This window comes from Ranitomeya imitator, chromosome 8 (assembly GCF_032444005.1).
Source record: "Ranitomeya imitator isolate aRanImi1 chromosome 8, aRanImi1.pri, whole genome shotgun sequence".
Classification (NCBI taxonomy): Eukaryota; Metazoa; Chordata; class Amphibia; order Anura; family Dendrobatidae; genus Ranitomeya; species Ranitomeya imitator.
Window position 1 is genome coordinate 3,857,709 of NC_091289.1, and position 15,524 is coordinate 3,873,232.

Consider the following 15,524-nt stretch of genomic DNA (forward strand, 5'->3'; position numbering starts at 1 on the left):
ACAACCCACATAATATAGCACAGCCAACGTAGTAGTATACAGCACAGCCCACATAGTATACAGCACAGCCTACACAGTAGTATACTGCACAGCCCCCCCCCCCCTTAAAATGGCCCCACTGTCCAGTTAAAAAAAAACAACAACACACTCCTCACCTCTCCTCGTACCTGCGCTGCTCCCTGCTCCAGTCTCGGCGGCTGCAGCCACACTGCCGCAGTGTCAGAGGCAGAGTGGGAAATGATGGGAGAGGAAGTGTCATCAGACGCTCTCTCCTCCATCATTGCATTGAACTGTACCGGCGTCATAGACGCCGGTATAGTTGAATGTGGCGGCACTGGTGGTGGTGGGGGGGGGGGCAAGTCGGCGCTGGCGCCACTGACAACGGCACAGCGTGCAGCGACCCACTACTGGCACCGGCCCTTCTGGCATTTGCCAGAACTGCCCAATGACCAGTCCGGCCCTGACCCCTGGGTTTGGTGTAGGGGGGTAGTTATAGGACCCCTGGATCTGGTGTATGAGGTCAGTACAGCCCAAAAGTTTGGACACACCTTCTCATTTAAAGATTTTTCTGTATTTTCATGACTATGAAAATTGTACATTCACACTGAAGGCATCAAAACTCTGAATTAACACATGTGGAATTATATACTTAACAAAAAAGTGTGAAACAACTGAAATTATGTCTTATATTCTAGGTTCTTCAAAGTAGCCACCTTTTGCTTTGATGACTGCTTTGCACACTCTTGGCATTCTCTTGATGAGCTTCAAGAGGTAGTCACCGGGAATGGTTATCACTTCACAGGTGTGCCCTGTCAGGATTAATAAGTGGGATTTCTTACCTTATAAATGGGGTTGGGACCATTAGTTGAGTTGTGCAGAAGTCTGGTGGATACACGGCTGATAGTCCTACTGAATAGACTGTTAGAATTTGTATTATGGCAAGAAAAAAGCAGCTAAGTAAAGAAAAACGAGTGGCCATCATTACTTTAGGAAATGAAGATCAGTCAGTGCGAAAAATTGGGAAAACTTTGAAAGTGTCCCCCAGTGCAGTGGCAAAAACCATCAAGCGCTACAAAGAAACTGGTTCACATGAGGACCGCCCCAGGGAAGGAAGACCAAGAGTCACCTCTGCTTCTGAGGATAAGTTTATCCGAGTCACCAGCCTCAGAAATCGCAGGTTAACAGCAGCTCAGATTAGAGACCAGGTCAATGCCACACAGAGTTCTAGCAGCAGACACATCTCTACAACAACTGTTAAGAGGAGACTTTGTGCAGCAGCCTTCATGGTAAAAGAGCTGCCAGGAAACCACTACTAAGGACAGGCAACAAGCAGAAGAGACTTGTTTGGGCTAAAGAACACAAGAAATGGACATTAGACCAGTGGAAATCTGTGCTTTGGTCTGAGGAGTCCAAATTTGAGATCTTTGGTTCCAACCACCGTGTCTTTGTGCGACGCAGAAAAGGTGAACGGATGGACTCTACATGCCTGGTTCCCACCGTGAAGCATGGAGGAGGAGGTGTGATGGTGTGGGGGCTTTACTGGGGACACTGTTGGGGATTTATTAAAAATTGAAGGCATACTGAACCAGCATGGCTACCACAGCATCTTGCAGCGGCATGCTATTCCATCCGGTTTGTGTTTAGTTGGACCATCATTTATTTTTCAACAGGACAATGGCCCCAAACACCTCCAGGCTGTGTAAGGGCTATTTGACCAAGGAGGAGAGTGATGGGGGCTACACCAGATGACCTGGCCTCCACAGTCACCAGACCTGAACCCAATCGAGATGGTTTGGGGTGAACTGGACCGCAGAGTGAAGGCAAAAGGGCCAACAAAAGTGCTAAGCATCTCTGGGAACTCCTTCAAGATTGTTGGAAGACCATTCCCGGTGACTACCTCTTGAAGCTAATCAAGAGAATGCCAAGAGTGTGCAAAGCAGTCATCAAAGCAAAAGGTGACTACTTTGAAGAACCTAGAATATAAGACAGAATTTCAGTTGTTTCACACTTTTTTGTTAAGTATATAATTCCACATGTGTTAATTCATAGTTTTGATGCCTTCAGTGTGAATGTACAATTTTCATAGTCATGAATATATAGAAAAATCTTTAAATGAGAAGGTGTGTCCAAACTTTTGGTCTGTACTGTAGTTACAGGACCCCTGGGTCCGGTGTAGGGGGGTAGTTATAGGACCCCTTGGCCCGGTGTAGGGCGGTAGTTATAGGACCCCTTGGTCCGGTGTAGGGGGGGTAGTTATAGGACCCCTTGGTCCGGTGTAGGGGGGGTAGTTATAGGACCCCTTGGTCCGGTGTAGGGGGGGTAGTTATAGGACCCCTTGGTCCGGTGTAGGGGGGTAGTTATAGGACCCCTTGGTCCGGTGTAGGGGGGGTAGTTATAGGACCCCTTGGTCCGGTGTAGGGGGGGTAGTTATAGGACCCCTTGGTCCGGTGTAGGGGGGGTAGTTATAGGACCCCTGGGTCCGGTGTAGGGGGGGTAGTTATAGGACCCCTGGGTCCGGTGTAGGGGGGGTAGTTATAGGACCCCTGGGTCCGGTGTAGGGGGGGGTAGTTATAGGACCCCTGGGTCCGGTGTAGGGGGGGTAGTTATAGGACCCCTGGGTCCGGTGTAGGGGAGTAGTTATAGGACCCCTGGGTCCGGTGTAGGGGGGTAGTTATAGGACCCCTTGGTCCGGTGTAGGGGGGTAGTTATAGGACCCCTTGGTCCGGTGTAGGGGGGGTAGTTATAGGACCCCTTGGTCCGGTGTAGGGGGGGTAGTTATAGGACCCCTTGGTCCGGTGTAGGGGGGGTAGTTATAGGACCCCTTGGTCCGGTGTAGGGGAGGTAGTTATAGGACCCCTGGGTCCGGTGTAGGGGGGGTAGTTATAGGACCCCTGGGTCCGGTGTAGGGGGGGTAGTTATAGGACCCCTGGGTCCGGTGTAGGGGGGGTAGTTATAGGACCCCTGGGTCCGGTGTACAAGGGGTAGTTATAGGACCCCTGGGTCCGGTGTACGGGGGGGTAGTTATAGGACCCCTGGGTCCGGTGTAGGGGGGGTAGTTATAGGACCCCTGGGTCCGGTGTAGGGGGGGGTAGTTATAGGACCCCTGGGTCCGGTGTAGGGGGGGGTAGTTATAGGACCCCTGGGTCCGGTGTAGGGGGGGGTAGTTATAGGACCCCTGGGTCCGGTGTAGGGGGGGGTAGTTATAGGGCCCCTTGGTCCGGTGTAGAGGGGTAGTTATAGGACCCCTGGGTCCGGTGTAGGGGGGGTAGTTATAGGACCCCTTGGTCCGGTGTAGGGGGGGGTAGTTATAGGACCCCTTGGTCCGGTGTAGGGGGGGTAGTTATAGGACCCCTGGGTCCGGTGTAGGGGGGGGTAGTTATAGGACCCCTGGGTCCGGTGTACGGGGGGTAGTTATAGGACCCCTGGGTCCGGTGTAGGGGGGGTAGTTATAGGACCCCTGGGTCTGGTGTAGGGGGGGTAGTTATAGGACCCCTGGGTCCGGTGTAGGGGGGGGTAGTTATAGGACCCCTTGGTCCGGTGTAGGGGGGGTAGTTATAGGACCCCTTGGTCCGGTGTAGGGGGGGGGGGGTAGTTATAGGACCCCTGGGTCTGGTGTAGGGGGGGGTAGTTATAGGACCCCTTGGTCCGGTGTAGGGGGGGGGGTAGTTATAGGACCCCTGGGTCTGGTGTAGGGGGGGTAGTTATAGGACCCCTTGGTCCGGTGTAGGGGGGGGGTAGTTATAGGACCCCTGGGTCTGGTGTAGGGGGGGTAGTTATAGGACCCCTGGGTCCGGTGTAGGGGGGGTAGTTATAGGACCCCTTGGTCCGGTGTAGGGGGGGTAGTTATAGGACCCCTGGGTCCGGTGTAGGGGGGGGTAGTTATAGGACCCCTGGGTCTGGTGTAGGGGGGGGGTAGTTATAGGACCCCTTGGTCTGGTGTAGGGGGGGTAGTTATAGGACCCCTGGGTCCGGTGTAGGGGGGGTAGTTATAGGACCCCTGGGTCTGGTGTAGGGGGGGTAGTTATAGGACCCCTTGGTCCAGTGTAGGGGGGGTAGTTATAGGACCCCTGGGTCCGGTGTAGGGGGGGTAGTTATAGGACCCCTTGGTCCGGTGTAGGGGGGGTAGTTATAGGACCCCTGGGTCCGGTGTACGGGGGGTAGTTATAGGACCCCTGGGTCCGGTGTAGGGGGGGTAGTTATAGGACCCCTGGGTCTGGTGTAGGGGGGGTAGTTATAGGACCCCTTGGTCCAGTGTAGGGGGGGTAGTTATAGGACCCCTTGGTCCAGTGTAGGGGGGGGTAGTTATAGGACCCCTTGGTCCGGTGTAGGGGGGGTAGTTATAGGACCCCTTGGTCCGGTGTACGGGGGGTAGTTATAGGACCCCTGGGTCCGGTGTAGGGGGGGGTAGTTATAGGACCCCTGGGTCCGGTGTACGGGGGGTAGTTATAGGACCCCTGGGTCCGGTGTAGGGGGGGTAGTTATAGGACCCCTGGGTCTGGTGTAGGGGGGGTAGTTATAGGACCCCTTGGTCCAGTGTAGGGGGGGTAGTTATAGGACCCCTGGGTCCGGTGTAGGGGGGGTAGTTATAGGACCCCTTGGTCCGGTGTAGGGGGGGTAGTTATAGGACCCCTGGGTCCGGTGTACGGGGGGTAGTTATAGGACCCCTTGGTCCAGTGTAGGGGGGGTAGTTATAGGACCCCTTGGTCCGGTGTAGGGGGGGTAGTTATAGGACCCCTTGGTCCGGTGTACGGGGGGGTAGTTATAGGACCCCTTGGTCCGGTGTAGGGGGGGTAGTTATAGGACCCCTTGGTCCAGTGTAGGGGGGGTAGTTATAGGACCCCTGGGTCCGGTGTAGGGGGGGTAGTTATAGGACCCCTTGGTCCGGTGTAGGGGGGGTAGTTATAGGACCCCTTGGTCCGGTGTAGGGGGGGTAGTTATAGGACCCCTTGGTCCGGTGTACGGGGGGTAGTTATAGGACCCCTGGGTCCGGTGTAGGGGGGGTAGTTATAGGACCTCTGTTTCTTGGAGTTATATGGATGGAGGCGCAGGCTGCAGTAACAACGGCCCCGCTTTCCTCGTGTGAACGCTCCTCTGTCGTCCTGACATTGAGGTCTCAGGAACATCATGCTGCCATTCATCCCCCCATCCATGAATATCAGGAAGCCCCCCGCTCTCTGTCTGGACTTTTTTCTTGTATTTGAACTAAACTTCCTATCGCTTTATCTACAGAGAGCAGCGTCCATTACTAATTACTGGAGGGGACTGCGCCCATCGCCCCAGACCTCACGCCAGACCCTGTCCGCCTCCTCCTGAAGTCAAGAAATCACAAAGAAAAAGAAGTCACAGCGAGTCACACAGCTGGCAGTGAGAGAACGAGACAACTAAGATGGCCGACGTTACAGCTCATCAGTCATCACCCAGGTCACCGGCAGAAGTGAAGGCTGAACAGCACACCGACCAGGAGAGCAAGTCATGCCGGGGCTAGTCCTAACATGCCGGGGCTAGTCCTAAAGTCCTAACTGATGGCGAGAGAGACCAGCGGGGGGGGGGGGGGGGGGGGGCGGGAGGATTTGGGAGAGAGAGAAAGAGAGAGCGCGCGAGAGAGAGCGAGAGAGAGAGCGAGAGAGAGAGAGAGAGAGAGAGAGAGAGAGAGAGAGAGAGCGCGCGCGCGCGAGAGAGAGCGCGAGAGAGAGCGCGAGAGAGAGCGCGAGAGAGAGAGCGCGAGAGAGAGAGCGCGAGAGAGAGCGAGAGAGAGAGAGCGCGAGAGAGAGAGAGCGCGAGAGAGAGAGAGCGCGAGCGAGCGAGAGAGAGCGCGAGAGAGAGAGAGCGCGAGAGAGAGACCGCGAGAGAGAGACCGCGAGAGAGAGCGCGAGAGAGAGCGCGAGAGAGAGAGCGCGAGAGAGAGAGCGCGAGAGAGAGCGAGAGAGAGAGAGCGCGAGAGAGAGAGAGCGCGAGAGAGAGAGAGCGCGAGCGAGCGAGAGAGAGCGCGAGAGAGAGAGAGCGCGAGAGAGAGACCGCGAGAGAGAGAGCGAGAGAGAGCGCGCGAGAGAGCGAGAGAGAGCGCGCGAGAGAGCGCGAGAGAGAGAGCGCGAGAGAGAGCGCGAGAGAGAGCGCGAGAGAGAGAGCGCGAGAGAGAGACCGCGAGCGCGAGAGAGAGAGAGCGCGAGAGAGAGACCGCGAGCGCGAGAGAGAGAGAGCGCGAGAGAGAGAGAGAGCGCGAGAGAGAGAGAGAGCGCGAGAGAGAGAGCGCGAGAGAGAGAGAGCGCGAGAGAGAGAGAGCGCGAGAGAGAGAGAGCGCGAGAGAGAGAGAGAGCGCGAGAGAGAGAGAGAGCGCGAGAGAGAGACCCGTGTGGAGAGAGAGCGAGAGCGGCCACATGGCTTGCAGACGTCAGTACCATGTGGTCCGTGGCCACCACATCCCATCATCTTGTGCTTGATTCTGCAGCGGCAGGAAACCACAGTGATGCGCTCGCCGGCATCTCGATACCTCGCAGCTTTTATGTCTGATGACATGCCGAGCACATCGGAGCCTCTCCCAGCAGCACTGACAGTCTGCAGCGGTCGTGTCATGCTGGGAGTAGTAGTCTCGTATATGAGTCCAGTCCTGTACAACAGAAAAGGCGCAGGAAGTCTGGAGAATGTGGTGTGAACAGGAGCCAAGATTAGCAAGAGACTCAGGCCTTCATGCTGACGTCCTCCCGTGGTGTGAGATGTGAGAGCGCAGCTCTGAGGCACAGACAGCAGCCATAAAAGTCTACATTCTCAGAACGAGACATTACTTACAAAAAAAATCATTTAATAAAAGAAACAAAACAAAATCTGAATATTTACAACCGAGCGCAAAATTCACTGAGACGCCAAATCTACCGAATAGCGCTGGGCGGAGTCATGGCGAGCCGGCACAATCCGATTGGCTCTTGGACATGTAAAGGTTCATGAGGTCAGAAGATGGGGCAGAGCGACGATTCCCACAATTACAGCATCACATCGGAGTCTTCATATCATCCTTCATCTTCTTCATGGCAGCACTCACTAGATCACAGGCCTTCTTATGCTTCTGCCAATGACTGACCTGACACTGCCTGCGACAGAAACGAGAAAAACGTCCTGAAGGTCATAATCCACTGAACAAAGGAGCTGCGCTCACTATTCTGCTGGTGCAGTCACTGTGTACATACATTACTGATCCTGAGTTACATCCTGTATTATACTCCAGAGCTGCACTCACTATTCTGCTGGTGCAGTCACTGTGTACATACATTACTGATCCTGAGTTACCTCCTGTATTATACCCCAGAGCTGCACTCACTATTCTGCTGGTGCAGTCACTGTGTATATATATTACATTACTGATCCTGAGTTACATCCTGTATTATACTCCAGAGCTGCACTCACTATTCTGCTGGTGCAGTCACTGTGTACATACATTACATTACTGATCCTGAGTTACATCCTGTATTATACTCCAGAGCTGCACTCACTATTCTGCTGGTGCAGTCACTGTGTACATACATTACTGATCCTGAGTTACCTCCTGTATTATACCCCAGAGCTGCACTCACTATTCTGCTGGTGCAGTCACTGTGTATATATATTACATTACTGATCCTGAGTTACATCCTGTATTATACTCCAGAGCTGCACTCACTATTCTGCTGGTGCAGTCACTGTGTACATACATTATATTACTGATCCTGAGTTACACCCTGTATTATACCCCAGAGCTGCACTCACTATTCTGCTGGTGCAGTCACTGTGTACATACATTACATTACTGATCCTGAGTTACATCCTGTATTATACTCCAGAGCTGCACTCACTATTCTGCTGGTGCAGTCACTGTGTACATACATTACATTACTGATCCTGAGTTACATCCTGTATTATACTCCAGAGCTGCACTCACTATTCTGCTGGTGCAGTCACTGTGTACATACAGTGGGGCAAAAAAGTATTTAGTCAGTCAGCAATAGTGCAAGTTCCACCACTTAAAAAGATGAGAGGCGTCTGTAATTTACATCATAGGTAGACCTCAACTATGGGAGACAAACTGAGAAAAAAAAATCCAGAAAATCACATTGTCTGTTTTTTTAACATTTTATTTGCATATTGTGGTGGAAAATAAGTATTTGGTCAGAAACAAAATTTCATCTCAATACTTTGTAATATATCCTTTGTTGGCAATGACAGAGGTCAAACGTTTTCTGTAAGTCTTCACAAGGTTGCCACACACTGTTGTTGGTATGTTGGCCCATTCCTCCATGCAGATCTCCTCTAGAGCAGTGATGTTTTTGGCTTTTCGCTTGGCAACACAGACTTTCAACTCCCTCCAAAGGTTTTCTATAGGGTTGAGATCTGGAGACTGGCTAGGCCACTCCAGGACCTTGAAATGCTTCTTACGAAGCCACTCCTTCGTTGCCCTGGTGGTGTGCTTTGGATCATTGTCATGTTGAAAGACCCAGCCACGTTTCATCTTCAATGCCCTTGCTGATGGAAGGAGGTTTGCACTCAAAATCTCACGATACATGGCCCCATTCATTCTTTCATGTACCCGGATCAGTCGTCCTGGCCCCTTTGCAGAGAAACAGCCCCAAAGCATGATGTTTCCACCACCATGCTTTACAGTAGGTATGGTGTTTGATGGATGCAACTCAGTATTCTTTTTCCTCCAAACACGACAAGTTGTGTTTCTACAAAACAGTTCCAGTTTGGTTTCATCAGACCACAGGACATTCTCCCAAAACTCCTCTGGATCATCCAAATGCTCTCTAGCAAACTTCAGACGGGCCCGGACATGTACTGGCTTAAGCAGTGGGACACGTCTGGCACTGCAGGATCTGAGTCCATGGTGGCGTAGTGTGTTACTTATGGTAGGCCTTGTTACATTGGTCCCAGCTCTCTGCAGTTCATTCACTAGGTCCCCCCGCGTGGTTCTGGGATTTTTGCTCACCGTTCTTGTGATCATTCTGACCCCACGGGGTGGGATTTTGCGTGGAGCCCCAGATCGAGGGAGATTATCAGTGGTCTTGTATGTCTTCCATTTTCTAATTATTGCTCCCACTGTTGATTTCTTCACTCCAAGCTGGTTGGCTATTGCAGATTCAGTCTTCCCAGCCTGGTGCAGGGCTACAATTTTGTTTCTGGTGTCCTTTGACAGCTCTTTGGTCTTCACCATAGTGGAGTTTGGAGTCAGACTGTTTGAGGGTGTGCACAGGTGTCTTTTTATACTGATAACAAGTTTAAACAGGTGCCATTACTACAGGTAATGAGTGGAGGAAAGAGGAGACTCTTAAAGAAGAAGTTACAGGTCTGTGAGAGCCAGAAATCTTGATTGTTTGTTTCTGACCAAATACTTATTTTCCACCATAATATGCAAATAAATTGTTAAAAAAACAGACAATGTGATTTTCTGGATTTTTTTTTCTCAGTTTGTCTCCCATAGATGAGGTCTACCTATGATGTAAATTACAGACGCCTCTCATCTTTTTAAGTGGTGGAACTTGCACTATTGCTGACTGACTAAATACTTTTTTGCCCCACTGTACATTACATTACTGATCCTGAGTTACATCCTGTATTATACCCCAGAGCTGCACTCACTATTCTGCTGGTGCAGTCACTGTGTATATACATTACATTACTGATCCCGAGTTACATCCTGTATTATACCCCAGAGCTGCACTCACTATTCTGCTGGTGCAGTCACTGTGTACATACATTACATTACTGATCCCGAGTTACATCCTGTATTATACTCCAGAGCTGCACTCGCTATTCTGCTGGTGCAGTCACTGTGTACATACATTACATTACTGATCCTGAGTTATATCCTGTATTATACTCCAGAGCTGCACTCACTATTCTGCTGGTGCAGTCACTGTGTACATACATTACATTACTGATCCTGAGTTACATCCTGTATTATACTCCAGAGCTGCACTCACTATTCTGCTGGTGCAGTCACTGTGTACATACATTACATTACTGATCCTAAGTTACATCCTGTATTATCCTCCAGAGCTGCACTCACTATTCTGCTGTGGTGGTCGGGGTGGACCCTCTGACAGTGCGGGCACACCGCTCCGCTCTCACCTGGTGCAGTAGCGCTCACTCTGGCAGCGGGCGCAGCGTTTCGCAGCCTCGGCTCCACAGGATCCACACTTGGGTTTCTCCGGCACTAGTGCCTCCATGACGTCCATGTTGTAGGTCTGCGCCCACCTGTGGGTAATAATAGAGCTCAGGCGGTTGTGCCCCTGCGGCTGGGTACACGGTGGTCTCGGGTCACTGACCTCTGGGCCTGTTGGCGCAGTTCGCTGTCGCTGGGGGAGAAGTTGTGCTTGATCTGGTGCTTCGCTATCGCCTTCCATTTCCCAGAATCCTCTCTGATAATGGAGTCGTAGACTTCTGGAACCTGAAAACTCCAGAGAGGTGAGAAAGTGATGGGAGGACGGAGCCGCAGCGCGGGGGAGGGGCAGAACCGCAATCTTCACCACGGGGTGCAGACGATTCGGGGTCCGAGCTCAGAGACGTCAGGAGGGGACAACACAGAATTCTGCAGCTTTCTTACAGACCATCATTTTCTTGGGATCCCTGCTTGCTGTGGGTGAGTAGCGCTTGTCTTAGCTGAGTGGCCCTTCTTAGAAACGGCCCTGCACTGGGGCCTACGTCCGGCCAGTCCCCACCACCATAGACAGGTCCTGTACAGGGGCCTATGTCCGGCCAGTCCCCACCACCATAGACAGGTCCTGTACAGGGGCCTAAGTCCGGCCAGTCCCCACCACCATAGACAGGTCCTGTACAGGGGCCTAAGTCCGGCCAGTCCCCACCACCATAGACAGGTCCTGCACTGGGGCCTACGTCCGGCCAGTCCCCACCACCATAGACAGGTCCTGCACAGAGGCCTAAGTCCGGCCAGTCCCCACCACCATAGACAGGTCCTGCACAGGGGCCTACATCCGTCCAGTCCCCACCACCATAGCCAGGTCCTGCACAGGGGCCTACGTCCGGCAGGTCCCCACCACCATAACCAGGTCCTGCACAGGGGCCTACGTCCGGCCAGTCCCCACCATCATAGACAGGTCCTGCACAGGGGCCTACGTCCGGCCAGTCCCCACCACCATAGACAGGTCCTGTACAGGGGCCTACATCCGGCCGGTCCCCACCGCCATAGACAGGTCCTGTACAGGGGCCTACGTCCGGCCAGTCCCCACCGCCATAGACAGGTCTTGTACAGGGGCCTACGTCCGGCCAGTCCCCACCGCCATAGACAGGTCTTGTACAGGGGCCTACGTCCGGCCAGTCCCCACCGCCATAGACAGGTCTTGTACAGGGGCCTACGTCCGGGCTCCCATCGCCATAGACAGGTCTTGTACAGGGGCCTACGTCCGGCCAGTCCCCACCGCCATAGACAGGTCCTGTACAGGGGCCTACGGCCGGTCCCTGCCATCATAGACAGGTTCTGCACAGGGGCCTACGTCCGGCCGATCCCCACCACCATAGACAGGTCCTGCACAGGGGCCTACGGCCGGTCCCTGCCATCATAGAAAGGTCCTCGACAGCCCCTTTAAGTCACCTGGAGTAATGGATGGAAACAGGAACGTTCTCATTCACTTAGCACAAGCAGAGATCTTACATATCGGGAGGGACTGAAGCACAAGGCTGCCCCCCCTGGATGCCAGGAACCCGCTCATACCTGCTCTAAGATCAGCTCTTTCTTTGGGGGGGCCGCGTCACTCACTGACAGATGACTGAGGAATCGCTGCAGCTCTGACAGGTTCGGCAGCTGATCGATGAGGACCTCGGTGAGATGAGAGCGGAGCTGAAACGACAGGACATAGGGTCACGTAATGATGGCAGAGCGCTGCATGGTCCGCACCAGGGATCTGCACTGGGGGTCCGCATCAGGGTTCTGCACTAGGGTCTGCACCAGGAATCTGTACCAAGGATCTGCCCAGGGGACTGCATCAGGGATCTGCACTGGGGGTCCGCACCAGGGATCTGCACCGGGGGTCCGCATTGGGGGTCTGTACCAAGAGTCTGCACCAGGGATCTGCACTGGGGGTCCGCATCAGGGTTCTGCACTAGGGTCTGCACCAGGAATCTGTACCAAGGATCTGCACCAGGGGACTGCATCAGGGATCTGCACTGGGGGTCCGCACCAGGGATCTGCACTGGGGGTCCGCATTGGGGGTCTGTACCAAGAATCTGCAACAGGGATCTGCACTGGGGGTCCGCATCAGGGTTCTGCACTAGGGTCTGCACCAGGAATCTGTACCAAGGATCTGCCCAGGGGACTGCATCAGGGATCTGCACTGGGGGTCCGCACCAGGGATCTGCACCGGGGGTCCGCATTGGGGGTCTGTACCAAGAGTCTGCACCAGGGATCTGCACTGGGGGTCCGCATCAGGGTTCTGCACTAGGGTCTGCACCAGGAATCTGTACCAAGGATCTGCACCAGGGGACTGCATCAGGGATCTGCACTGGGGGTCCGCACCAGGGATCTGCACTGGGGGTCCGCATTGGGGGTCTGTACCAAGAATCTGCAACAGGGATCTGCACTGGGGGTCCGCATCAGGGTTCTGCACTAGGGTCTGCACCAGGAATCTGTACCAAGGATCTGCCCAGGGGACTGCATCAGGGATCTGCACTGGGGGTCCGCACCAGGGATCTGCACCGGGGGTCCGCATTGGGGGTCTGTACCAAGAGTCTGCACCAGGGATCTGCACTGGGGGTCCGCATCAGGGTTCTGCACTAGGGTCTGCACCAGGAATCTGTACCAAGGATCTGCACCAGGGGACTGCATCAGGGATCTGCACTGGGGGTCCGCACCAGGGATCTGCACTGGGGGTCCGCATTGGGGGTCTGTACCAAGAATCTGCAACAGGGATCTGCACTGGGGGTCCGCATCAGGGTTCTGCACTAGGGTCTGCACCAGGAATCTGTACCAAGGATCTGCCCAGGGGACTGCATCAGGGATCTGCACTGGGGGTCCGCACCAGGGATCTGCACTGGGTGTCCGCATTGGGGGTCTGTACCAAGAATCTGCAACAGGGATCTGCACTGGGGGTCCGCATCAGGGTTCTGCACTAGGGTCTGCACCAGGAATCTGTACCAAGGATCTGCACCAGGGGACTGCACCAGGGATCTGCACCGGGGGTCCGCATTGGGGGTCTGTACCAAGAATCTGCAACAGGGATCTGCACTGGGGGTCCGCATCAGGGTTCTGCACTAGGGTCTGCACCAGGAATCTGTACCAAGGATCTGCCCAGGGGACTGCATCAGGGATCTGCACTGGGGGTCCGCACCAGGGATCTGCACTGGGTGTCCGCATTGGGGGTCTGTACCAAGAATCTGCAACAGGGATCTGCACTGGGGGTCCGCACCTTCAGCAGCTGTCCCCGGGTGAAGCTGTCGATGTGGTACTTCCGCTGGCACTCCGGCCTCAGCAGCAGGTTGTACAGCGATATCCACACCTGACCATCCAGCTTGGTCATCTTCTGCTGGTCCTCGGCAGGCACTGACAACCAGCGGCCGCTCTCGTACTTCTGCATGAGACCTGCAGGGGGGAGACAGTGAGGGTGGGGTATTTATGAGGAGGGGGCTACGTGCCGTGGTGCTGGGGCAGCCCCTCGTACCTTTGCTCCGCCGGCTCCACGGGCAGAGGTGCAGCAGTTCCACCAGGACACAGGGCAGGTTGTGTGTGTTGAGCAGGCGGGTGCTGGCGCTCAGCGTGAGGCTGTGGGTATACGGCGTATATCACTCTCAGGCCGATACCCTGCACCCATCACCCCAGGGACTTACCTGTCCGTGTGGTCGGTGATGTACCGCAGGACAGACAGACACTTCAGGGCAACATCAAAGTCCAGCGCCTCGGCCTGCAGCTTTAGGTCCTGGGGATGATGGAGTATCAGTCATACGTGGTGTATACAGGTGGCGGCTTTACCGCACACCTCGCTGCAGGTCGCATGTGATCTGAGTGCAGCTCCACAAATCTGACTGCACTCAGGAGAAAGCAACAGCTGGCGAAACCGGCAGGAAAACAATAGTGGTCACAAAAGTTTAGCACAACTCAGAGTTACCCAAAACGTTTGAAACTTTTCAAAGTTTGTTTTGAAAGAAATCTGCAGTAAAAGCTTTGAGGAATCAGGACCAAAGTATAATGTCTATTTCCAATCTATTACTCCCTGTTATCAGCCATTACTGGGGGGAGACTACAATCTATTACTCCCTGTTATCAGCCATTACTGGGTAGGAGACTGCAATCTATTACTCCCTGTTATCAGCCATTACTGGGGGAGGAGACTACAATCTATTACTCCCTGTTATCAGCCATTACTGGGGAGGTGACTACAATCTATTACTCCCTGTTATCAGCCATTACTGGTGGAGGAGACTGCAATCTATTACTCCCTGTTATCAGCCATTACTGGGGAGGAGACTGCAATCTATTACTCCCTGTTATCAGCCATTACTGGGGAGGAGACTACAATCTATTACTCCCTGTTATCAGCCATTACTGGGGGAGGAGACTACAATCTATTACTCCCTGTTATCAGCCATTACTGGGTAGGAGACTGCAATCTATTACTCCCTGTTATCAGCCATTACTGGGGGAGGAGACTACAATCTATTACTCCCTGTTATCAGCCATTACTGGGGAGGTGACTACAATCTATTACTCCCTGTTATCAGCCATTACTGGGGAGGAGACTGCAATCTATTACTCCCTGTTATCAGCCATTACTGGGGAGGAGACTGCAATCTATTACTCCCTGTTATCAGCCATTACTGGGGAGGAGACTGCAATCTATTACTCCCTGTTATCAGCCATTACTGGGGAGGAGACTGCAATCTATTACTCCCTGTTATCAGCCATTACTGGGGAGGAGACTACAATCTATTACTCCCTGTTATCAGCCATTACTGGGGAGGAGACTGCAATCTATTACTCCCTGTTATCAGCCATTACTGGGGAGGAGACTGCAATCTATTACTCCCTGTTATCAGCCATTACTGGGGAGGAGACTGCAATCTATTACTCCCTGTTATCAGCCATTACTGGGGAGGAGACTACAATCTATTACTCCCTGTTATCAGCCATTACTGGGAGGAGACTACAATCTATTACTCCCTGTAATCAGCCATTACTGGGGAGGAGACTGCAATCTATTACTCCCTGTTATCAGCCATTACTGGGGAGGAGACTACAATCTATTACTCCCTGTTATCAGCCATTACTGGGAGGAGACTACAATCTATTACTCCCTGTTATCAGCCATTACTGGGGAGGAGACTGCAGTCTATTACTCCCTGTTATCAGCCATTACTGGGGAGGAGACTGCAATCTATTACTCCCTGTTATCAGCCATTACTGGGGGGGGAGACTGCAATCTATTACTCCCTGTTATCAGCCATTACTGGGGAGGAGACTACAATCTATTACTCCCTGTTATCAGCCATTACTGGGGAGGAGACTACAATCTATTACTCCCTGTTATCAGCCATTACTGGGGAGGAGACTACAA

The 15,524-nt window shown here is 53.4% G+C and overlaps 1 protein-coding gene across 3 annotated transcripts in view; it reads right to left on the reverse strand.

Annotated features, from left to right (window-relative positions):
- Positions 1-6,779: 6,779 nt before the first annotated feature.
- ZMYND10 (zinc finger MYND-type containing 10) overlaps positions 6,780-15,524 on the reverse strand; it is a 55,350-nt gene continuing 46,605 nt past the window's right edge. For all 3 annotated transcript variants that reach the window (XM_069736059.1, XM_069736057.1, XM_069736058.1), the window contains 7 exons: positions 13,801-13,889; positions 13,635-13,735; positions 13,383-13,555; positions 11,693-11,818; positions 10,290-10,411; positions 10,093-10,218; positions 6,780-7,082 (listed from right to left, as the gene is read on the reverse strand). In XM_069736059.1, the coding sequence (XP_069592160.1) occupies positions 6,983-7,082; positions 10,093-10,218; positions 10,290-10,411; positions 11,693-11,818; positions 13,383-13,555; positions 13,635-13,735; positions 13,801-13,889 (837 nt within the window). In that variant the 3' untranslated portion in view covers positions 6,780-6,982. The remainder of the gene's footprint in view (positions 7,083-10,092; positions 10,219-10,289; positions 10,412-11,692; positions 11,819-13,382; positions 13,556-13,634; positions 13,736-13,800; positions 13,890-15,524) is intronic.